The 26,052-nt window shown below is 36.8% G+C and overlaps 1 protein-coding gene across 3 annotated transcripts in view; it reads left to right on the top strand.

Moving 5' to 3' along the window:
• The window catches only part of slc38a4 (solute carrier family 38 member 4), a 61,449-nt gene extending 36,515 nt beyond the window's left edge, over positions 1-24,934 (top strand). For all 3 annotated transcript variants that reach the window (XM_066667009.1, XM_066667008.1, XM_066667010.1), the window contains 12 exons: positions 314-387; positions 504-596; positions 963-1,044; positions 2,997-3,079; positions 3,500-3,558; positions 4,798-5,064; positions 7,148-7,227; positions 7,429-7,529; positions 7,891-8,015; positions 18,525-18,669; positions 18,871-18,968; positions 19,547-24,934. In XM_066667009.1, coding sequence (XP_066523106.1) covers positions 314-387; positions 504-596; positions 963-1,044; positions 2,997-3,079; positions 3,500-3,558; positions 4,798-5,064; positions 7,148-7,227; positions 7,429-7,529; positions 7,891-8,015; positions 18,525-18,669; positions 18,871-18,968; positions 19,547-19,651 — 1,312 coding nt within the window. In that variant the 3' untranslated portion in view covers positions 19,652-24,934. The remainder of the gene's footprint in view (positions 1-313; positions 388-503; positions 597-962; positions 1,045-2,996; positions 3,080-3,499; positions 3,559-4,797; positions 5,065-7,147; positions 7,228-7,428; positions 7,530-7,890; positions 8,016-18,524; positions 18,670-18,870; positions 18,969-19,546) is intronic.
• Positions 24,935-26,052: the final 1,118 nt, after the last annotated feature.

Raw genomic sequence — 26,052 nt, 5'->3', positions numbered from 1 at the left:
AATTGCCCTAAACTGTTTAAAATGGATGTCAGCTCCCAGAAATCACAACAGAAAATAATACAAGAATGTAATTTAAAAAGCCAGCATGTTATTGTAAAAATGGTAGTGTTATTTATTGTAAAATTGCAAAAAACAGCAATGTAAAACAATTGTTTAGAGTATCATTCTACAGAATTTAATTCTGTCATGCTGATACTGATAACAGCCCATACTGATAATAGTACGTTAATGAATCATGTAGTGGAATATCATAATACTTAGGAAATTGAAAGTAAATTGTTGTTCTGTTTGTTTTTCTTTTTTTCCTCTGAAGGATTCTCCTCTTGGGTGTGGCTATTCTTTCACTCTACTCTATTCACCTCTTGCTGGTAACAGCTAAAGAAGGAGGTGAGCAGCATTTTAGGCAAATTATTCACTTGTACGTGCTTATTTTACACTATAAACATATAAAAGATTTGTGAATCTTTCTCTATTTTTAAGGCTTGTTTGTTATTTGTCTTTAGGTTCTCTTATCTATGAGAAGCTGGGTGAAAGGGCTTTCGGTTGGCCAGGCAAAATGGCAGCATTTGGATCTATAATCATGCAGAATATAGGAGGTGAGAGAAGCTGCATCTGTGTGAATATTCAGTATTCCAGCTCAAGAGGACATGATTGTGAGTTTTTAGATATTTTCAGGACAGAACTACTACAACAGAAATTGCTACTGTGTTAAGTATAGGATTAAGCTTAGAAAAATATTGTAACATATAATTCATATATACAGGAACATGTATATACACATATATGCCACAATATAAAAATCACTATTAGGCAATTGAAAAAAGCTCATATGAACATTTTGAGTATGACATGTTGCTCTTTACTCATGAACACACCTTGCAGTTGTGTAGCTGACTCATTATTTCTTTAGACAATAGATATGAGTAAATGTTAAGAGCAAGTTGTGATTTGTTTTTGTCCAGCTATGTCCAGCTACCTGTTCATAGTGAAATATGAGTTGCCAGAAGTCATCCGAGCCTTTATGGGACTAGAGGAGAACTCTGGGTAAGTGTTTGTTGTGTGTGTGTGGCAAATAGTGGATTACAGAGGTTGAGTGTGTGATTTGCTCTATCTGATATTGGAGTTTTATTTTGGTAGTTGGTCATTTAAAAAGTTGTGCATATATCTGTGCTCTTAGCAAGTACATGTGTTGTTTCACTCAGACATACATTGTGTTTTACAAGCCTGTTTTTGAATATTTTATATTTTCAATACATTTTTGTTTGGTCTGAACTGTACAAAAGTGGTTCACAACTTAATAACCATTTCCATTTCAGTGCTGACTATTTCTGAGCACAAAGTATAACTTTTCCACAAGGACAAAGTTCGGTACAAAATGCTTACAAACCAGGCTCTGCTATTTTTCTCAGCACGGTTAGCTAACCATGCTTGTGGCCACAAAATGACTCAGTGGGAGGGCTTATGACATTGATTGGCTCCACATCTGCATTACCCTTGCTTCACAAGCTCCAATTTATTTATATTTTTAACATTTTTTTAAAATGTTGCATTTAGCTAGTATGTTTCATTTCGCTCTTTATCATGCTAACATGCTAACTCTGTGAAATCAGGGAGGGAATGCAAGCTGAGACCCATCTGTCATATAATTATTATGAGAAGCGCTTCCTTATCCTTATTCAACAACAGCAAATGAATAAAGAATCCGTAACCAGTCTAATTGGTTTGCACAGTCGTAGAATGATACGTCACACACTTAGTAATAATTTGGCCTTGCTGTAGAAAAAGAGGCCTATGAGTCCCAAACTGAGACAAGATGAGAACAGCTGTGCTGAACGGTCTGCTCATCTCTCTTTTTTTTTTTTTATTATTATTTTCATTAAAAAAAGAATGATTCAAAAATGTAGGTGGAAACATTGCTGGACCATAAAATATGGTTGCCGTCCTAAGGAAAATATGTAGCTGCATTTTTGTAAATTTTCAGTTTGCTAAATCATTTGAACATTTGTCCTTCACATTGTGTAAATATTTCATGATGAATGGACCAATAGAATTGCTCCCAAAATGATTGGAATAAAATATTTTTACAGTGACTTCCTTTTAAATAGCATATGACAATATCCATGGTGTCTTACATTTCCCTGCATAGTTCAGAGCACATAACTGATTTGTGAAGAGTGCAGTGAAATGTTGTTAGTGCAGAGATAACTGCAGCTGAACTGCTAACCAGGTCCTTGTGTTGTCCTGCCATGAACAGAAAGCCATCAACAACCAACAGTTTGTTAAAAAAACTGTGTAAAAAAATTTAAACAAATAAAATAAAAAAACAGTTTCACTATTTATGTGCCCAAGTAAGAGGAACAAACAAAGCAGCTCTTCCCAGAAAACCCTCTTATCAAAAACTAATTGCATGCTCTCTGTCCATCCTGTCCCAAGGTGTGTAAATGAAACCTGACATGAAATCAGTTTTCTTTAGATTGGAGCACAGAGCAGAGAGAGCAGTTCTTTTTGCAGATTTAGCAGGAATGTTCTTAGTGAAGAGACTATTATAAGTAATTAATTGTCAATTTTATATTAAGCCGCCTTAGCTTAGCGTTGTTATGGCCATGTAAAATAAATCCAGAATTGTCCAGACAGAACTGAAAACTTTTCATTTTTAAGCTCTGGTCATGTTTTCACAGACATTATGTTCCACAAAGTTTGCTCAGCAAGGATGAGCTCCAAACAAATTATGTTGATTATTACTCTCTATTCATTATTGCTGTAATTACTTAGTTGTAATGTACTGAGCAAGGTCACCCCTGAAGAGTGAAATTTCGTGTTCAGATGTTGCCATGTTCAGTGTTGTTTACCAGTGTCACTAATAATGTACAGCAATATTGTGGCCTAGTAGGATTTTAGAGCAGAATTCTCTTTATTAAAAATCTATGTTTAAGATTGAAGCATTTCAGTGTATGTGAATGTCATTGTTTGTAACCGCTTATTGCCATCTTCTGCAGTGAGTGGTACCTGAATGGCAATTACCTGGTGGTGTTTGTGTCTTTTGGTGTCATCCTACCCCTGTCCCTGCTTAAAAATCTTGGTAAGTCTTCTCTTTGACATTGTATGTCCAAAAGTGTGTAATCACTCTAAAGTTCATTAGTGAATTAGTGAACAGAAAAAGGATCAAATGCAGCGGGATGTTCTGAATATGACACCAGGGTCGTCTACTAAATGCCAAAGCCTGAACTAAAGGGGCATAAATCTCATCAGCACTGTGATGTGAAGCAGGGAAACTATGTTCTCTGAAGTAACTGAGGAACACTCACCCATTGTGTACGAGTCTCAATGGGCTCCATGAATCGCTTATGCTCTCATGGCTGAAAGCCATCAAGTCTTCACAACAATGTTTCAAGAGGAGGGGGACAACCTACTGTTTTGGCCATATAGTATGTTTGTGTTTGAAGTCTAAATGTTGAGTTTTCACTTTGCTTTTAATGTTTATTACATTCTTGTTACGCAGGCTACCTAGGCTACACTAGTGGGTTCTCTCTCTCGTGTATGGTCTTCTTTGTGGCGGTGGTAAGTGATTTATTTTCCTCTCTTTTTGGCTATTAAATTGGGTTCTAATTTGCAAAACTATTGGTGCAAAACGAGATACAACAGTGGCTGATTAGTGAGTTTTGCTCCAGTGCGCTCACAGTCCTAGAGTTGTTTCAACTGAGTGAGGCACTGGGGTCAATCGATCCAAATACACGCACTATTTTAATACATTTGGAAAAGTGCTTTGTTGAATGTTGTATTGTTGGATTATCACTTTGCAGTTATTATTCAGTTAGTGTTCCTAAAACTTATGATCAAACTACTACTGTGAAGTTTAAAGCAACTAAACTGAAATTTGTTTGAAAATAGATAAAGGTGCTACCTCCCTTAATTACTGTCCAACAAACTCTTATCTTAGCATACTTAGTGCGGATCTACAGATAAAAAGCTAAGGAGCTAAGTAGCCAACACAGATACAGAGTATTGCAAACATTGAAAACATTTATATTTTACAAATTTTCAGTGCAAAAAAAAAGTAAATTTAATAGGAAATATTCTATAAACTATAATAACATTTACTAAACTGTGGAAATCCTTAGTCATGTGACTTATCACACACATTATGAAAACATTTCTATTTAAATCAGCATACCTTTAATTTTTTTATCACGTTTATGAGTTTTTTTTCTTGTCTTCATTTAATTAAAATTTCTGATCCTTATGAGATCTAAAGATTATTCTAGGCTTTTTCAACTCCTTGGTGATAAAAAAAATTTGCTAGCATGGATTTACATATTTACAGAGGTACTCGTCCTCTCTTAGGGTCCAGGAAAATTCCATACTTGAGTATATTCTTTCTTTTAATCTTCTTCTTAATCTTTTAGCCTTCTTTTATTTCGACAATTTAATTGTTTACCCTTTTATTAATTCTCCCCCTTTTTTTTTTACTTTAATTCCTGTTTCACTGTTTACTCTTTCATATTTTCACATTTTTGTTTTTAAACATTTCTGTAAACCTGCATTTATATATGGAAGGGGCTATAAAAGTAAAGATTATTATTATTATTATCACAGCAGGTTTTCACATGTAATCAGGAGTAGACTTGAGTGATGGAGATGACCAACTCAGATATGCTTAAAGACAAAATAACCTTACACAACTAGACTTTGTCGGTGTATCACCCTCCAGATGACTAGGAAAGTATCCGGATTATAACAGTTTGCCAATTTACTGGTAGTTTGACCATCTCTCTCTCTCTTACTCTTTCTCTCTCACAGTTGATATATAAGAAGACTCAGTTGCCTTGTCCCTTGCCTTTCTTCTTCAATAACTCGTCTGGTTTGAGTCTGAACGGTTCCGAGCTGATAGGTCCATATGCACTCCACAACAGCTCAGCTCTAATGGAGTTTTCACGGGCAGACTTGAGCAGTGTTCATCAGGACCCTTACTCATCCACTGTAGCCCAAAGCGGGGTCCATTACATTCCCCACCCAGACGACTATGAGGACATGTGCACACCCAAATACTTTGTGTTCAACTCACAGGTGAGGAACCAGCATTTTTGTGCACACTTTATTTATTTAAAACATTTGGCTTTGTTAGAGATGTGTGTGGATATTAAAGCTTTTTTATTTACTGAAGGTCGGTATCAGGTTTATATAACAGGTTTACATAAGCACAGCAGTGTAATGATTCAGAAAGATTATTCCATCTGAGTAGCCCTTAGCCCTTGAGTAGCTTAGAATTTTAGCATCAATTTAATGTTTGTAGTATTTTAAGTAAAATGGCCCAATAGCTTTGATTGAGCTGTTTTTGTAATGTTACAAATATCAATATATTTACATTTACATTTTCATCAGCATATTATCCCTAGAGTAGTTTAGCACCACTCTTTCACACTTAGGAAGTACAAACCGGATTCCAAAAAAGTTGGAATACTAAACAAATTGTGAATAAAAATTGAATGCAATGATGTGGATATGGCAAATGTCAATATTTTATTTGTAATAGAACATAGATGACAGATCAAAAGTTTAATCTTGAGTAAATTTAACATTTTAAAGGAAAAATATGTTGATTCAAAATTTCGCAGTGTCAACAAATCCCAAAAAAGTTGGGACAAGTAGCAATAAGTGGCTGGAAAAAGGAAATTCAGCATATAACGAGCAGCTGGAAGACCAATTAACACTAACTAGGTCAATTGACAACATGATTGGGTATAAAAAGAGCTTCTCAGAGTGTCAGTGTCTCTCTGAAGCCAAGATGGTAAGAGGATCACCAATTCCACCATTGTTGCGCAGAAAGATAGTGCAGCAATACCAGAATGGTGTTACCCAGCATAAAATAACAAAGACTTTTAAGTTATCATCATCAACCGTGCATAATATCATCAAAAGATTCAGAGAATCTGGAACAATTGCTTTGCATAAGGTTCAAGGCCGTAAAACTCTATGCTCATGATCTCCGGGCCCTTAAACGTCACTGCACCTCAAATAGGAATGCCACTGTCAATGAAATAACAGAATGGGCTCAGGAATACTTCCAGAAAGCATTGTCAGTGAACACAATCCACCGTGCCATCCACCGTTGCCAGCTGAAACTCTACAGTGTAAAGAGGAAGCCATTTCTAAGCAAGCTCCACAGACGTTTGCACTGGGCCAGGGGTCTTTTAAAATGGAGTGTGGCAAAATGGAAGACGGTTCTGTGGTCAGATGAATCACGATTTGAAGTTCTTTATGGAGCACTGGGACGCCATGTCATCCGGACCAGAGAGGACAAGGATAACCCAAGTTGTTATCAACGCTCTGTTCAGAAGCCTGCATCACTGATGGTATGGGGTTGCATGAGTGCTTGTGGCATGGGCAGCTTGCATGTCTGGAAAGGCACCATTAATGCAGAGAACTATGTTCAGGTTCTAGAACAACATATGCTCCCATCTAGACGTCATCTTTTTCAGGGAAGAACCTGTATTTTTCAACAAGATAATGCCAGACCACATTCTGCAGCAATCACAACATCATGGCTATGTAGGAGAAGGATGCGGGTACTGAAATGGCCAGCCTGCAGTCCAGATCTTTCACCTATAGAGAACATTTGGCGCATCATAAAGAGGAAAGTGCGACAAAGAAAGCCCAATACGATTGAACAGTTAGAGACCTGTATTAGACACGAATGGGAGCGCATTACTATTTCTAAACTTGAGAAACTGGTCTCCTCTGTCCCCAGACGTCTGTTGAGTGTTGTAAGAAGGGAGGATGCCACACAGTGTTAAAAAATTGCCTTGTCCCCACTTTTTTGGGATTTGTTGACGCCATGAAATTTTGAAACAACATATTTTTCCCTTAAAATGATACATTCTCTCAGTTTAAACTTTTGATCTGTGATTTGTGTTCTGAATAAAATATTAGATGTTGGCCTCTCCATCATTACATTCAGTTTTTATTCACAATTTGTTTAGTGTCCCAACTTTTTTGGAATCCGGTTTGTATTATATGGTGTTTGTCACTGTCTACTGAAAGAGGCATTATACAGGGGAGCCAATCAAAACAGAGTCTATTTACATATGTTTTTATTTAAAAATGTATTATATTATTTTAATTGTTGATCTTGATCCCACCCTCCCCCCAGACTGCATACACTGTTCCTATTCTGGCATTTGCTTTTGTGTGTCACCCTGAAGTTCTCCCAATCTACAGTGAGCTAAAAGAGTGAGTAGTAATTCATTCATTCATTAATTCATCTTCTGTAACTGCATTCATCTTGTTCAAGGTTGCAGTGGATCTGGACCTACCCAGAATCATTGTGTGCAGTGCAGGAACACACACTGATCAGAGCAGAGCAGCACATTTTACTTTAAAAAGCTGGTAACGAAGAATGCGTATAATCTCTTTTTCCTTTTTATTTCTCAGTCGCTCTCGGAGGAGGATGCAGAACGTATCAAACTTATCAATCCTGGCTATGCTTGTCATGTACATGCTGTCAGCTCTGTTTGGCTACCTCACATTCTATGGTAAGTTCCATAAAATATAATCCACCTTTAAAGAGAAAATAATATAAAACTTAATAAAACTTAGAAAAATGTTATTTAAAAAAATATATGCAAAATGAAACTCACCTGATTTTAGGAATCAATTGCTGTGTAGTCCCTGAATGATTTGGTTTATGTTCTATAGAGCGGGTCACCCACATGGAGGTGACCATGTTTGAAATGGGTTTAGTACAAAATCTGTTATGCATCCAGAGATGTATTAGGTGTTACAAAACAAAAAAGAATCATTGTGGAAAACTTTCTAATAACTGCTCCTTTGAATTGCATGATGTTGTTATTACACTCAGGCCTGTTTTCAATCCATTCCATTCCTCACACTCAGATAATGTGGAAGCAGAGTTACTCCACACCTTTACTAAGGTCTACAAGTTTGATACCTTGCTGCTGCTGGTACGTCTGGCTGTGTTGACTGCTGTAACCCTCACGGTCCCCATCGTCCTCTTTCCTGTGAGTATTTTAGCTTTATATGATGTACACATACAATGTGCATTAACATATGCAATACCACTCAGAAATATAGGTTTGTAATATTTGGGATATATGTATATAATAACCAATAGTAATTAAGAAATAATACCAAATTGAGAGTGCTATAGTGTGAAATATTGGCACTGGTGTACTGCCACCACAGTAATACATTAACACAGTTCGTTATCACTGATTATTATTAGGTTTCAAAATATATGAAAAAAAAAGCATTATTTTTTTGTTTTTCAACAACCAGTGAGGTAACACGTTCGTTTTTGCTCTTTTCAATGAACTCTGAATCTTGAACTGGTTCCATTCATGATTTTTGAATTTTGGTTCTCTCCAGCGAGCCGATATGCATTTACAGCAGTTTTGATGGGAGCAGATGCTGTATTCTTCAGAGCTTGTTCTAAATCAGGAAATAGCCTGAGAGATGAACAGAGTCAGTAAAATGTGTTTACAGCAGGTTCAGATCATAGTGATGTCATACACTTGACGGCAAGTTCTCTCTATTTAAGTTAAATTTGAGTATTTTAGAATATGGCTCCAGATCCATGCTTCTGAGCTGGTGAATGAGAGCAACAGTGGAAAATAAAGATACACCTCTGCTCACGCTGAACACAGCCACAGGAACCACACAAACGTAGCATTTCCTGTGTTGATTTGATTGCAATTTTCTTTTGTTTTTTAAATCAGAAAGGGTTTAACAGGTTCACTGTGCCATACCTCTTTATTCTGTTTTAAAAAGAAACCAAACTGGTTCCAAATTGGTTGTCAGAGTTATTATACCACAATAGTTCTGGCCTTGTAGTGGGATTGGCTGAGAGACAATATTGCACGATATTGGCACTCCTGGAAGTGTGGTATAATGACCCATTTGGTGGCCAGATTTAATGAATGTAATATCCAGAGTGCTTGGTATTTTTCAGGTTTAAGGGCCAACACTTTGAAAATGAATTCTGAATATTTACAGCATTTCCAAAAATGATAGTCCTTGTGACAGTAGTGGAATGCTATATAGTTTCATTTTTAAAAGTTTATTTGAAAAACCTTTGAACCTGGTTTTCAATTATTTAATTATTTACATTTTAATTTATGATGAATTATAAATGCTTTATAAATGTTACTGTGCACAAAAATGCCACCATTTTCAACATCATTTGCTTTTTATGTTGTGTGAAAATTTCCTCCAGAATTGCACTAAATAAAAAATAACACTAAAATAGTGTTTTTTTATAATCACTTTACAATTACTCACATTGATGCTTAAGAATATTTGTAGCTTCATTTATAAAGTTATGATTCAATTTTGTACTGCAGTCATACCTTTTATTATTCTAATATTATGCCTGAGAGAAAAATCTGGTAATAAACAAGTAAAATTTAATACGTCTTAACCCCTTTGACGTATATACACACACACACACCCTGGGACACACAGAATTGTCAGTGTTAAACATCAAGGCAATTAAACATGTACGTCAAACAGCCCAATTATTTGGTGTTTAGTCAGGCTGATATATAATAGAGTTTTTGACAAACTGAGAAGTGTGCTGGGTGTGCTACTGTTTTCCCCTCACCCAGACCAGCCTGTTATGTGCTGACCAAAAGCACAAACTGTTCCATGAGGTCAGTGAATGGCAACAGTATGAAAAGGTCTTGGTGCCTGCACATCAGCTCCTTCTCACCAGACACTTTTAACTACTTCAGTTCCCCAGAGCTTCTAGCACCCAAGTTTTTACTGCATTGTAATGTTAACTCACAGATTCAGACACATACACACTGTTTTATGGAACAGACCAGAGGTGTAAATTTATCAATGAAACTCTCTTGCTTAAAAATATTTATTAATGTTTATTATTTTTTAATAAGAAATTAAAATGATATCAGTTTTCAGTTACCACGTGTACATTTGCTTGATAGTACATATATATCATAATCAACACAAGATTAAGTATTGTTGATGTGGAAAAAACCTTATATCACAAAAAATTTAACTTTACATGATAAGATTTTATTTTTCCTTAAGCTATTTATTTTTCAGTCAAATTTCTTATTATAGATTGGCTTTATGTAAGACTTCTCATTGCTCAGTAAATTGTGGAAATAATCAGTGGAGGGATAACTTATACAGAACTCACATCCCAGAGCTTTGTTTTACTCCATTGCCTTCTGTGGCCTGCAACTGGGTGGGGGTTTTGCCCATAGCCTTACTTACTGGGGTGAGCAAGGTTGAAGAGTGTGATATCTGCCACTGGAGCCATGGGACCCTACATGGCTGTATCTATATTAGGATCTTGCTTCCCCTCACACCACACAGCACTCAGACAGGCAGGAGAGTGGCATATTAAAGGCCCTTTTGGACATAGTTACTTTAATACACACACAGACACTTTCCCTTTTTAACCTTACACTCAGAGTTTTATGCAATCACTGGGTGGATTAGATGAGGTAATGTTTATAGAGCTGTGTTTTTAGTGTGCTATGGAGCTGTGAAATGTACCCACTGAGAGGTTATTTTGGAATGTGAATTTTTAGGTTTATTGGGATTTCTTTTTTTTGTTTTTTTTTTTTTTTTTTTTTTTGTTTGTTCCCGTTAGAATGTCCAAAATTCTTTGTACAGAGCTACAGTCCTGTAAGACATTAAGTGGCCACTAGATGGTGCTTTTGTACCTACACGTTTTGAATTTTATAATTTAGGATGAATAGGATTAAATGACATTTTGTGAAAGTAATAGTACCATTTTGTCAGGAACCCTCCAGCATTTATGTAGACGCCCGTATCTGCCACATAACATATTAATTAAAAAATGCCACCAGTTTTTTGTTTATTTATTAATATTTAAGTTGCTGTTTCAATATTTCGAGATACGGTCTCATTATTTTGAGATACTGAGTCAATATATTTAGATACTACTTCATTATTTTGAGATACATTGAGGTAGTATCTATCTATTCTATACTGTAGTATGATGAACTACCAAAAAATTTAGCACGAGGAACCGTTGATCAGAATTTTATGTCACTGATCACACAACCTGTAAAAATTACATTTCCACCAGATGATGCGGTTGCACAAATCCCATTTCAGATATTTCGGTTACTTATAATACAAAGGAAAAGGTTAATTTTTGTCTTCATTCCCCACCATTCCAAGTGTATTCTCTGTAGGTTTGCTCATAGTCTCTCAAGCTGGAACAGTATGTCAAAAAAGCCAAAGCTTTTCACAACTACTGGGGAATTGAAATGCTTTGAGTGTATGGAATATTACACTGAGCCTGTGTGTGTGTGTGTGTGTGTGTGTGTGTGTGTGTGTGTGTGTGTGTGCGTGCGTGTGCGCGTGTGCGTGTTTGCTCTCAACCTTGCAGAGAGCTACATGAATACATTAAATTTTTAACTTGCTGTCAATCCCTAACATTCACTGCACTGTAGGCACACAACAAATTAACAATAGTTTGGACTTTTCCTGTGTTTTTGAAATATAATTACATTTAATGAATGCTTTAGCTTAAGTTGCAAATCTGCTCTTAAATGTAATAATACATTTAACTGATCTCACCAATCTATATCTGCTGTATCTGCAGCATTAGGTTAGTTACATATGCGTCAACTGTTTGCCACCTCATGAAGCCTTTTTCATGACCGGCTTTATGTTGTTTATGTCTACAGTAACTGAGTGTACACTGCAGATGTGGTATGTTGAGAACTGTTTAAAAATACTCAACATTATTTTACAGATTCTTCAGTAGAAACCAAATCAGAACCTCAAAAATCAGGATATAAAAGCTTGGTTTCTCATGTTGTTGTGTCCTGGGCAACATTTTCCTTACATTGGGCCTTAACCATTGTCCATGGAGATGTTCACTTATAGCTCCAGGATAGTGTTTTTTTTTTTTATTTTTCTTTTCTTTTAAACAAAAGATGCTGTTGACGTGGAGCTTAAACTTCATGAAGAAAGTATCAGCAATGACAATCTTGTACCATTGTCACTTAAAAGAACCCTATGTCTTTATAGGGTTCTACAGAATGTTGTGGGTTATTTTGTGAGAGTGATAGTAGGAGGACATTGGTAGAAGGCTTGTGTGTATATACGAAAGATTTGGCGTTTCTGTTCATCCTTGCCCATCACATTTCTGAAAGGTCGCAGCTCTTCTTAGAAAGAGAGCGTGAGATTACATTTGCTTTGTCTCTGGCCTACAGAGACCTTGGCTTAGCATCAGTGATACAGCGATAAACTATTTTCTCCTACCAACTGGCATGGGTTCACATAGTGGGCTTTTTTTCACCACTGTGATACGCATTTGATTTTAAGAATTTTTTTATTTTGTGACATGCTATTATGACAGCTTAATGACGACTGTTTGCTTCATACATGTTTTAGTCATACACATTTTCTGTTATCCCATAAATATCACCACAAATTAGACATAACTGCTGCCATTCATTTGGATTGCTGTGCTGGGCAATGCATGTCTTTACACATGTATTAAATATGGACTGCAATATGACTTTCAATATATATTTGATGTGGCACATTCATGGAATCATTTATGTTATTACTGTATATAATCTATAAATGTGCTCTCTTTAAGAAAATGTAAGTTCTCATTTTGGTAGAAATCCTTTTCCTGATAAAGGTCATTTTAATCAGGTAAACTAGTCTCACACACGTTTTTATTTAATAAAACAGTTTATAATTTAGATAAATTAGTATCTGATTGAGCCAATTCAGATATACTGTTAAATTATCAGTATACACCCACAAACTGCAGCTTCCATCTTTAAATATATACGGATATTAGTAATAATCTGAAATCAATATGTTGCTGAGCAGCCACTACATTGCTTGGTGAAAAAATTAATTCTGATTAATTACATTATTTATTCATCAGTGGTGATTTTGAAATCATGCACAACTGCGCTCCTTAACAGTGGTGAAAAAAGCACTATAAAGTGTGATTTATTATGTTAATTTAACTCAACATCAAAAATGTGTTCACATAACTATAACTATTTGCCCTGTTTAGATAACAGTAAAATGTATACTGTTTCACTAATGCAGTACAAATATATTCACAGTTTTCTTTTATGTATTACAATTAACGATTCTGACATATTTTCTTTGTTTGTTTCAAAGACCTTCGAGTGAATGAATGCAGTTGTACCACTGGTGATAACAGTGAGCTCTTTTGTTACTCTGGGTGTGGTATTACTAGCCTTTGTCTGTAGCGGGATTGTGGATGTCTATGAGTGAGAAGCATAGGGGTACTGTCTTACAGGTCAACTCTGGGCCCACTAGCTGACATCCGTTGTGCTCTGCGGTTTAGCTGTGTTTAGGGTATGATGCAGCACAGCTGAGATCAACCTTAATTGGTACTGCCAATGACTTTATTTTGGCATTTGGAACATTTGGTTTTGCAGTCCAGAGGCCTAGAGCAGAGGGATTTAACTAATCAGCATTAAAGCATTAATACCTCCTGTAAGAAAAGGATTAATATACATGTATTCCAGCAATGCAAATGTGAAAGTTGCTTGACACTTGACCTAGCTTGTTGTAAAAAACAACAAAAAAAAAACACCCTGATCTGCATTGTGGTGGTGGACCTTTGTTGTCTCTGGCTCCAGATAATCTCAGAGAAACACAGAAATGAACAATTGTGGAGTTTGTATCTGCTCTTTTGTGGACAGTATAATGACTGCAAGGTGGAGGACTCACAAAGATCTAGGCTGCGCCTTAATTCCTACTATGCTTCATATTGTGTACTTAGGCAGTTATGTAATAAGGCAAAATATTAGCCAAAATTACAGAGCTAATGCAGTTTTAGGAGTCTTGCCCAAGGACTTTCATCGGTAGCGCATGGTGGTCTTGCCCCAGCTGGGAATTGCAGTGTGTTACTGACTATGCTGTGTGAACCGTGCTGAAACAGTGACAGTTTATTTTTTTTCCCCCATAACAACATGCTTCAGGCCTACAGTGTGATTACTGTTGCTGCTTGACTTTTAAGGTGCTCCAACCACCGCAACTCTATGAGTCACTGCAGTGCTTCAGAGCCACATGCTTCACATAAATGGTGTCGGGCAGACAGAGAATCCATTGGAAGAATATCACACTTTTACCCTCTAAAGAGTCCCGCTGCTCACCAGCCGGTGCCGAATTCTTTCAGCTTAAAGTACTGGGACAACCGAAATGTCACACCCAGGTGCCAACCAGTAACAGCCCCTTTATGTAAAAGCCAATGCAAAAGAGTAGGACACTGGCATCACACTGCTAAAAATACAACCCAGACACCTAGCAGAGAGAGAGTAATGAGAGAGGGAGTAATATAGGAATAGCAATAAAACACTTTACCAGATGTGAGTATGTATATAGCAAACTACACATAGACAGTCTTTTAGAGTATAGTACAGGTATAAGTATCATTTTTAGAATATGTTCTAAAGCATTGACAAAAAAAAAGTCGCTGTCTTGAGGTTCTTACTATCCCAGACAGGATACCAAAATGTGTGTTTAGCAGATCATACTGATTGTGTGGAACATACCTCAAACAAATGTTAAAAGAAAGTTAAAATATGTGAGTTAATTGAAAATTTTTTCCAGGTCAGTCACAGAAAAAAATATTCAGGGGGAAAAAGAGTGAAATCATAATATGCATTTCTAAAAGTAATACAAGTACAAGCCTAAAATGCAAATAAGACTGCAGAAAGTGTTTACAGACTCAACACATGGTTGGATTTGACTCTCAACTGAAAAAAAAAACATGGCCCCAACAAGAGAGTTTTAGCCACAAACTGTGGGAAAAGATATTTGTTGATCTAGTCAGCTGGGTTAAAATTTGGTGTAAATATTAACAAAATGGGAAGGTCAGGAAAGAAAAAATATACAGGTAGACCAAGGAAGGTCTCACAACGTCAGGATAAGAATCCCAAAACAACAAGCCATGAAAACAGAAAATGTAGAACAAAAGGAGTAAAGCGCAAATGTGTGGTAGTGTGTGAAGTCAATTTTTGTGACAAAATTAAGAAATTGCATGAATGAAATGGGATTTTAATTAAAAAAAAACTTTATAGTCCAGATTTGTTTTAAATACACAGTACAGAAGGTAAATCAAATTTGTACCAACATATCACGTTTATCATAAAAAGTTGACAATCATAATATTGCCAGAGCACCTACCCATATTTTTAATCAGTCTCTAGTGAGCTCTACAAACTGCAGTTTAAGCTAAATTAGAAAAAAGGCTTAACGTTAAAAGAAGTCCCTTGACTTGCATTACATTCCTTTTTCTCTGCCGTTTGTGGGTGGAATTACACAAAGCCAATTTTGCAACTTGTTTTGAAATGTCACCTGTCATATTGAATTCACTCCTGAATTCAGCTTTATTTTCTGCATCATGTGAAAATGCTGTCATTTTTTTTTTTTTTTTTTTTTTTTTTTTTTACTTTGTTTGGATAAGTCCCAGCCCTGTAATGAAGTATAACATAGCTAAATCAGTGTGTTCTGTATTGTAACAGCAGACGTCAAAGTGTGCAGGCGTGCTGTGATGTGGCTGATGCAACTTTCACAAAAGTTTCACAAGCCTCACTCTCAGAAAGTTAATCCTGAGGTCTAGGCTCCTCCCTGTGCCCATTCTTGTGTGTGTGTGTGTGTGTGTGGCCTCATAGAGGATCTTCACCTTGTTGGCTGAACTTTACCCCAGTGCACCGTTGTTCCCAGGCCTTCACTCTGAGCTGATCAGAGCTGGTCCTGTGACCTGCTTCAGCTCATTAACTGATCTCCATCATACACACACCTGCCCCTAACCTAATCTTACACAACACCCTCCATTCAGATTTTCAGTGTGTGTGTGTTGACACCAAAGCATGTGAATTTTTTTTTTCTTTTTAATGGGCAGTATGACAATATTTAAAGCTATCATGATTAGTAATGTTACAACTTTTCTGATTACATTGTGGATTAGGAGTCAGTACTCAGTCTGTCTAATTAGGTTTAATCCTGTATGTGCAGTGTGTTCAATACAAACCATATTATTCATGGTTTGTTTCAAATAATAAAAATATATATATATATATATATTGTGTTGCACTCTGTGTAGTGGGATTGTGTTTTGAAGTGACGTTGGAAATTTTATTATATATTGACCACATTTCCCACCCTCAATGTAGCGTTAGGTGTGTTTATGTGTGCAGATGTATATCCGCAGGCCAAGATGTACAATATTTGTGGCCTAAAAGGACTGTAGAACATATTGTTATAGGTGTGATGAATATTAAGGGCTTTATAAATGGAAAAGGTTCATTACTGTTTGTTCATTCACTCGTATTGTGGTGTCACATGTTGTGCTTTGTAAAAGAGTTGATTTGCTATCTGTTTTAGCATCCACTCTAGATTGCTTTGCAGATGCCCAGCTTTAGTTGCCATTAAAATGAATTGAAAATGAAGTTTATGTTGAATCGAATATATTCTATTAAATCTAACCTTAATCCTATACCTAGCCCTAGTGTAATATTGATTTAAAATGCTTGGGTGATATGTATTGGGAAATTTCCCTTTGTTCCCATTTACTTTTTTCAGTTAGGAGGTACTGATATGGAAATCAAGGCATGATGCCAGTATCTGAGATATTTCTTATACATATCTGCTAATGCTGAAACACATAGGCCTACACTTATAAAAGGAAGATACTGACACTAGATCCACTTTGATCAAATATAGATAAACAACAAAGTGAAAACAAAATTCCACCCCAGGATTTCATTTCAACTCTCTAGCTTCTCTAATCTTCACAAACCAGCCTCAGAGGATTCAGGACAGTTGAAACAAAATTCTGGTCTTTATTTTCTGGACCTCTGATACTTCCCAGGATCTGACAGAGCTACCACTACAAAAGAGGATTACTTTGATCTGAGAACAAAGCAGAAAACAGTACTGAAAAAAACCTCACTGTATATATGACATTTCATTTCCTCTCACATTATCCATCCCAAACTCTTTATTGGAAGGAAAATCCATGTTGGGTTTTCATTAATGAAGCTGTTTATTTTTCATTTACTTTCAGCTAGCCACAATACCACAATATCCTGTGTTCTTAGTCAGATATTCAGATATTTTAAGCAGTGTTGGTCGAATACGTAATTTGGAGAAATATGGGAAAAGTTATTTAAGTGGTGGAAAGATAAAAGCCATTTGTTACACTTAAGTAGAGTTGGCGAGAGTAGCCTGAATCCTAACTTAAGTAAAGCTATTTTTCCTTGGGCCAAATAATAATTAGGTGTTCATAATTAATAGCTCAAAAATATTACTTTCGTACTGAGTCAATTATATAGAACTTCAAAGAATATGCTGCAGCCATTAGCAAATGTCTGACATTTGTATACTTATAAAAATTTTCATTTAAAAAATTAATTAAGCTCTGAGTAAAAGGTAGATTTCTTTATCTAGTAGTGTACTTGACTGCACTGAATGATTACTGGATTAGGAACACCTACCTTGTATGAACATTCAGTTTCCATTTTATCAGCTCCACTGGCCATACAAGAACACTTTGTAGTTCTCCAATTAAAGACTGTAGTTCAACTGTTTTTCTGCATAAGTTATTATCACCCTGTTATCATCAGTTTCACCCAGTTCTTTAATAGTCAGGACCCCCAAAGAGCAGGTATGATTTGGGTGGTGGATTATTCTCAGCGCTACGGTGACACTGACATGATGGTGGTGGTGTGTTAGTGTGTGTTTTGCCTGTACGAATGGATCAGACACAGCAATGCTGCTTGAGTTTTTAAACTCTGTGACCACTCACTGTCCACTCTGTTAGACACACCTGCATTGTTGGTCCACCTTGTAGATGTAAAGTCAGAGAGCATGGCTCATCTTGTGTTTGTGTTGATCGTCCTCAAGTCCTTCATCGGTGGACACAGGATGCTGTTGGCTGGATATTTTTGATTTGTGGACTATTCTCATTTCATCAATGACACTGAGGGGTTAAAAAACTCCAGTAGCACTGCTGTGTCTGATCCACTCATACCAGTGCAGCACACACTAACCCACCACCATCATGTCATTGTCACTGCAGCACTGAGAATGATCCACCACCCAAATCATACCTGCTCTGTGTGGGTCTGGACCATTGAAGAGCTGGGTGAAATGGGGATAAGAAAGTATGCAGAAAAGAGTTGAACTACTGTCTGTAATTGTAGAACAACAAAGTGCTCCTGTATGGTCAGTGGAGCTGAGACAAAGGTAGGTGTTCCTAATCCAGTCATCAGCCAATGTACAAGTAAAAATATTTCAATGATCAAATACTCAGTAGGTCATTTAATTATTTCTAACCCAATGTAACCACATTTATGCCACAATTAAGGCATTAAGTCCCATATTATGCTTCTGTAAACATAATGAAATGCAACAGAATATATTTTGTGTATGCATGTATCTTTTCTACTAAGGTAATATTTTATATTAATGTCTCGTGTGTGTGCCATATTTTGTAGATCCGCTCATCCATTGTCACACTGCTGTTTAGCGGGCAAGAGTTCAGCTGGATCAGACACATCCTCATCGCCCTGGCCATCTTGATCTTCAACAATTTACTCGTCATTTTTGTCCCGACGATCAGAGATATCTTTGGCTTTATAGGTGAGTGGTGAAATTGTCTTGTAATGAGAGTAATGTTGCCCAAAAAAGGCCTCTTTAAACCAGCCTTGGCCACAATTGTTGTGACAACTCATTGATTTATATTGTGGATATAATCCCAATAAGAAAAGTAAGATCACATCAGGGAAATGAAGAGGTATACTTGGCTGGAACTCATCCTCTACTAAAATTCTTCCTTTCTAGGTTCTTCTGCTGCCACCATGTTGATCTTCATCCTGCCGGCTGCCTTCTACCTACGGCTAGTCAAGAGCATACCATTTAGATCCACTCAGAAGATATCAGTAAGTCTTAAACCTGGAGTCCAAGAAGCATTCTTCAAAAGACAATGATGCCATTTTAGCTGCTGAGTCAGATAAGAAAAAATGTGATCTCTACTATAGCTTGCCAATTTTACAAACACCTTGCTTGTGCTGGATGTCTGCATTTCATCATGTAAACAATTCTCTCTGGCCAATCAGCTCTGGTTTGCACATCATGGTTAGTCTCTATTCAGCTTGCTTGCACCCAGGAGTGAGCAGTTGCTAAAAATGTACCTAGTTCCAGGGACCAGGTACCAAATTTGCCTAATGGAAATGCAAAATGCCAAGCAGGTTAGTCAAGCAAGTTAGGGGAAAAAGCACCATAAAGGCTCTGATTTGTTCAATGGGTTGATGCCCACAAAAAAATAAAAATGTTATATTAAATTAAATATTTTAAAAAAAGTCAAGTAAAATAGGTACTATGCAGTGGAAAAGTGCCATTGCACTATCTCGGTTATGAATGCATTATTATATATAAATGAATGTAGTGTTTAAAAAAAATAATGTGTGTTCATGTTTGAGCTCTATATCATGACCACTCATGTTCCTTGTGTCCACAGGCACTCATCTTTCTGGTGGTGGGCTTCATCTTCATGATCGGCAGCCTGTCCCTCATCATCCTTGATTGGGTCCACAACCCCTCTGGGTCCAGAGGCGGCCACTAACCAGCCGGCAGTGCATCCCAACCTCCTCTAAGACACGCAGACTTGGCGTTACTATGGGTCATGTAACCATCACATTGCAGAGTACACCCCTTCACACAGTTTTTCAAGCAGACATTCAGACATCACAATCTCTCTTTCTCTCTGTCCTCCCCGACACCTGTCTGTGTGTCTTTTTAGTAGCTTTGTAATGTTGTGTATTTTTAGGTAGATACAGAGAAAGCTGAACTGTATAGCGCATAGTGAACATAGTTGTGAGACTCCAGCTGTGATACAGAGGAACTGAACTAATCGTGCTTGTGTTGCTACATCAGCACCCTCTGTGTCAACAGCCTGGCTTTGATGTCACTGAGAGCTCCTGATGTGGAAGAGAGAAAGAAAGGGGGATGAACAGGAATCTAACCTAAATGCCTCAGGCGTACGTTGGCGCAGAAAGCAAAAAAGTGCCGCCTCGAAGCTTCAGGAGGTTATGAGGACTTTACGTACAAAGAGCACTTCTAGTTTCATGTTTAAAGAGTTTTGTGTATGTTGCTACACCAGGAACATCCTAACAACCATGCAACTTTTATTTTTAATTAATTTTGTGCTTTTTCATTTTTGGTTTTTGCTTTGTGAGAGAAAAGGTCCAATGTTCTTACTTTTGAGTTCAAAAAAAAAAAAAAGATCATCGCAAATCTTGATTTGACGGCCATGTGCAAAGTACAGTGGCTACAAATGCTAGTGATTTCTACTGAGCTGGGACTCATTGTGTTTTGTCATTTTGTAGTATTGTATTTACACAAATAGAGAAACTCTATTCAAGTTAGCTTGAAGACGTTTGATTAGGTGTGACCGCTAAATGTCCAGCTCCATTCTGACTCTGGTGCTGTCTTTCTACCCTCAGTAGAGAGACGAAATCGAGACAGCTGGCGCTGAGCAGTTTAGCTGTAGGTGAAATCTGAGCACTTGATACCAGAAGGGCTTCATGACATTACTCATAAGCCACTGAAGCTAATGCACCAGTTGAGCTGACATGTGCTTAAAGGGACGCTAGGAAAGATTTTTTATTTTTGCTCTTGGGCCTCCCCTTGGGGGGAGGCGGGGGGTGGATGAGGAATGGACCAGGAAGGGAGCAGAGATCACAATTGATATGAACTAGGTTTAATGTACTGTACAGTTTCTCGAATGTCAGACATTTATTGTCCACATGATTTTACACAGAGGTCCTTTAGTAGGTTGAAGGACATGGGCTGGTGTTTGTGTACGGTGGTGGTCTGTCACCACTCAGAACACACATTACCTTCCCACTCAGAACACTAAAGTCACCTACACCATCTATTTTGTAAGTAAAATTGTCTGAAATTATTTCTAAATAAAAGAATAAAATTATAATTTTAGTTTCCCCTGGAACAAATGCTGTAGTTTGCCCAGGTCTGCATGGCATGATGAAAATAGTTAAAAGTTTTGTCTTGTTCTGGATGTGCCTTTCCGTAATGCTCTGCCATCTTTCCTTCGACGTGTCGGAGAGTATTTGTCTACAGTTTTTGGGCGCAAAGAGCATCATGCCATGAGCATAAGCATTAAAACCAAACACTCATGAGTGTGATTTCACTATAAGTGTGTTTCGTTCCGATCCAGCCAAAGTGGACAATATTTATAGATCCTTTGTTGATCTACTTAGGCATAAGCAAATGAATATTTCAAATGAAATGGTATGTTTTGTTCATGTCTTGGATCACAAACATGGTCTTTTTGGACAATTGTATATTCTTTGTAAATAATCTACTACAAGGTACACTTAGTGATTTATCGGAGATTTGGGAAAGGATAGCATCTCAAATGTTTACCAATACAGGTTTAGTATTATGAATTTTAGACCTTGGTATTTGTTACTATCGCTTAACTTTATTTCTTTTCTCTCTTTTATTTCTTTCTTTTACATTTTTTTGAGCTTGCTTTGTAAATTTGTGAAAAAATTGGTTATTGTATTTTATTATTAAGTGGACCTACGGTGGGCAGGATGATGCATGTTGCAAGTATGAAAACACATTACAAACTCAGAAAGAAAAAACCTGAAAAAGTCATGACAAAATTAAAACAAGCCACAATAAAAAAATTATATATATATATAATTTTTTTTTTTTATTGAAACACAAAATACACTCCATTCACTGCTGCTTCAGAAGCTCCACACCCAAATTCATGCACGCACATTGCCAAGGTAACAACGCTGAGCTTGCAGACCAACAAAACGCCCCCCTGTTACTAATTGGCTGAAGATGTAGTGTAATTCTTCGTTTGTGTCCCATTTTACAGAGCCAGTGCTGTGTATGAATACTGGACCTTTTTCCAGTGCGCAAATACACTCGTGAGCAAGTGAACCATGGGGAAACGTTCGGTGGATTTTACAAATATTGCCTTGAAATCATATACAGCAAATTTATTTAAACATAACTCACAGACGTCTACCACACTGAATGATTACACTTGAAATAAATGTATGTAAAAACCTTTTAATAGAGTCTAAAATATGTTGGAAATGTGGGGCATCCTATTCATCTATATAAATAAATGCAGTTGTTTTGAATGTAATACACTAAACAAATATAGAAAACTTTCCTAGACTCTCAGGGTGATAACATTCAGTCTGTTCACTGTGGGTATGTGGAGAAATTAGATGTTATTATTTATTCAGCAAACGGGCAAACTCTTTATTAATACCCTTGATTTTAGTAGAAATGTTGGATGAGCAGGTGTCCACAACATTTTGATCATATAGTATATTTGGGACAAATGAGCATTTCATCCTTTTCTGTGTCCATTTCCACAATCAAGACTTTTGCAGCCTTTAGGAATTTGAGGTGTGTTTTCATATTTGCAGCACGTTGGGTTTCTACAGCCACTATAGCGACCTCTTGAAAAATGTTTTTTTTTTTTTTTTTTTTTGAAAAAAAAACTCGTTTTTTTTTTTTTTTTTTTTTTTTATTTTATTTATTTATTTTTTTGTTAATTGATTACTCGTTAGCTAATGATGGTACATACCAGTCTCTGAAGCATTGATGTCTGTATGGCACATTGTCGTGAACAAAAAAGAACTTTGTTCTTCTTGTTTTTGTACATGATTTAAAGGGATCTTCCAAAGTCTTTCTCAGAATTATTATTTTTTTAATTAATAAAATACAGCTCAAAATGACTGCCTGTAGACTGCCAAAGGGAACAGAATATTTACAGCATTTGGCAGACACTATCCAATGCAGCTTACAATGTTATTTGTGTTACAGATTACAGGTAAGCTGTGGTTACATTAGGAGTTTTGCCCAAAGACACTTTTTATAGTGTTATGTCTCTGCCCAAGCTGGTAATCTAACCCTAATTTGCCATTTAGAGTGCCATGATGTTGTCTACAAAATGCTTTGAAGAGCATAAGCGTATTTGGTGTACAAATAAATTTTACATTTTATTTTGTGTGTGGGGCGGCATGGTGGCGCAGCAGGGACCTGGAGGTTGTGGGTTCGATTCCCGCTCCGGGTGACTGTCTGTGAGAGTTGGTGTGTTCTCCCCGTGTCTGTGTGGGTTTCCTCCGGGTGCTCCGGTTTCCTCCCACAGTCCAAAAACACACGTTGGTAGGTGGATTGGCGACTCAAATGTGTCCGTAGGTGTGAGTGAATGTGTGTGTGTGTCTGTGTTGCCCTGTGAAGGACTGGCGCCCCCTCCAGGGTGTATTCCTGCCTTGCGCCCAATGATTCCAGGTAGGCTCTGGACCCACTGCGACCCTGAATTGGATAAGCGGTTACAGATAATGAATGAATGAATGAATTTTGTGTGTGTGTGTGTGTGTGTGTGTGTGTGTGACACATAAATGTTATTCTAAATTCAAGCATTCCACTGCTCATTTATGGTAACTTTTGCACAGTATTCAAAATGACAGTTGTCATTTTATTCAATAAATAATAACCTAAAAATAAAGTAGTTTGAAAATGACAAGCAAAAAGTATTTATTTATCATTGCATTTTTTTTTTTGCAAGACTCCCATAAAGGAAAAAACACTGCAAAAGCATGTGCATCAATTTGTTCTGTTCTTGGGGATAATATTGCATCCAAAAGTATGTGTGAGTTTTGATGTAGGCAGATCAAAGACGGAGATTTCAATGTTAGCAAGTGTGGACGTAGCTTATTAATATTGAATTTTTAGGATTTTTGTTTTATTATTTTATATTATTTTAATAAAATGTCGTTTTTAATACTACGCAACAGTTACCATGAATCAACTTAAGGACAGGAGAATATTTGATTTTTTTGTATTTACAATAATACATAACACAAAAACTCTTTAAAACTTATTGGTACACCTAATTAAAACAGTTCAACATTTTGGTATGTTTGAATATTTTTAATATATGCATCAACATTTTGCAGGAATGGTGTGATATCACTCATTCTGCACCCTCTGGAAGTCAGTGTGAGGTAATTTTGTGCTTACATTTTTAAAAAAAAAGATAAAAATAATAAAGGTTGGAATACTCCTTTAAACTCAAGCATGCCTAACTGTGATGCCTCACCTTAACAAGAGGTTGAGTCCAGCCCTCCTTTAAGTATGTATTTGGCCTCTCCTTACTCGAGGCAGCAGTAATTCTGACATGTTTGACACATATATATGTCCAGGGTAATATTGGATGTCTTTCAACTCTGTGCCTTGACGTTCCCTCAGGTATTTAACAAAGGGAGTCCAGCTGAATTTGTGGAGGGTTGCCATGTTGATTTTACCCCCAATACCTCAGTAGTGTTTTCACGATTATTTATTACTATACTATACTCTGAACATCTGTTTTGATTTTCAAAGCAATAATGATGACACAGAAAGCTGGAAGGTGACAGACCCTCCACAGATGAAGCTCAACTTCACAGCTGAAGCTCAATTTTTCTCTGGGAACATTCTACCAGAGTGCCATCAAACCCACAAGAAGCACTGGCCATCTGTGATTTTAGCCAAACAGTGTCTGCCTCCTGTGGATCAAATAAGGCTGATTTGTATATTTGCCATGTCAAAATGGGTTTTTGTATCAGTGAAGCTGTCTGAATATTATGTAACGTTAAATAAAAAGAGTGAACATTGTATTTCTTCTTCTTGTCCTGATGCTTCTTATACAGCCTCAGTCAAGTTTAGTATCTGATATTTAGTATCTGGACCTTAGGCCACAAAACTCTTTAGTTGCATGAATACTTGAGAAAATAGATGTTAGATGAGCCATTTGTTAAACATATATTGATTAGATATAAATAGGACTTATTTTTGTAGCTCTAAAGGCTCCTTGCCACTAACAGGCACAGAATTGCTGTTTCATTCCTATTAGAATATGTATATTTTTTAACTCTTAAGTGGTTTCATGCAAATCTGTAATATTTTATTTGCCTAAAATAAATAGACACCCCTTAAAATTAAAGCACATAATACGTGTGTGTTTGTGTGAGTAAGGCGTCAGGCTGGTGCTCTCATGCATTCATTGAATGGTTGTAGAGCTTTGGTCATAACTCTTGTTCATACCACCCACACACACACGAACCTACACCTATACCCGACAGCAGAATATCTCACCTGCCTGCCATGTGCCCAATATCCTCACACACTGGTGATCTGCTCTCTCTGACCTCTTGTACACACACACATACAAAACAGTGCAATGCCAACATCCATACACACACTCTACACACTGATGAGCAGATAGATACATATTCATGCGTGTGTAGCCTCAACCTCATGTCTGTGGATAAACAGCTGGTTATGTAAGTCTGTATGTACCCCAGGGTGATTCTCTTTTCCGCTGTTTCAAGTTCAGTCTACATGTACTGCACGTAAGATTTGATCAGATCTAAATATGCTTTACTGCTGTTGTTAAAAAACTTGGCATCTCCAAAATGGACATCGAAAGGAGGTGGTAAAAAAGTTTAAATATTCATTTCACTCTGTTTCTGTTTCTATTGCTGTATATTCTATTTTCAGTAGTCTTTTCATCATGACATGTTCACATTATATAGATTCAGCACAGTCCATAAAGTCACCTAAAATCATTGTCATCAGTTTAAAATATATTACCTCTAATCCTTGCATACACAGGATTTTAGAGGTGTATAGTGGATGTATGAAGTTGTCTGAAAGATTCCATATATCACTTTCCAATTCTGAATATTTCAGGCTTTACAACATTACGCACAGCAAACCTGACTCAGAAATCTCACTTATTTCAATATTAGCCATAAACAACAATGTGGCTTTAAAGTCATCATAGTAAAAAAGAAAAAAAAGTATGGTAATAGGAGTGCAATTATGCAGTAATGATGAGTTATAATGAGTGACTACACCATTCTTTTCACTGTAGTTTTTCACGAATGTCTAGTAATTCTGGTTTATTGTCCTCTGGTCTGGTAA

The sequence above is a fragment of the Hoplias malabaricus genome, chromosome 4 (assembly GCF_029633855.1).
Source record: "Hoplias malabaricus isolate fHopMal1 chromosome 4, fHopMal1.hap1, whole genome shotgun sequence".
In the NCBI taxonomy this organism is placed as follows: Eukaryota; Metazoa; Chordata; class Actinopteri; order Characiformes; family Erythrinidae; genus Hoplias; species Hoplias malabaricus.
This window is presented reverse-complemented; position numbering and strand designations above follow the sequence as displayed.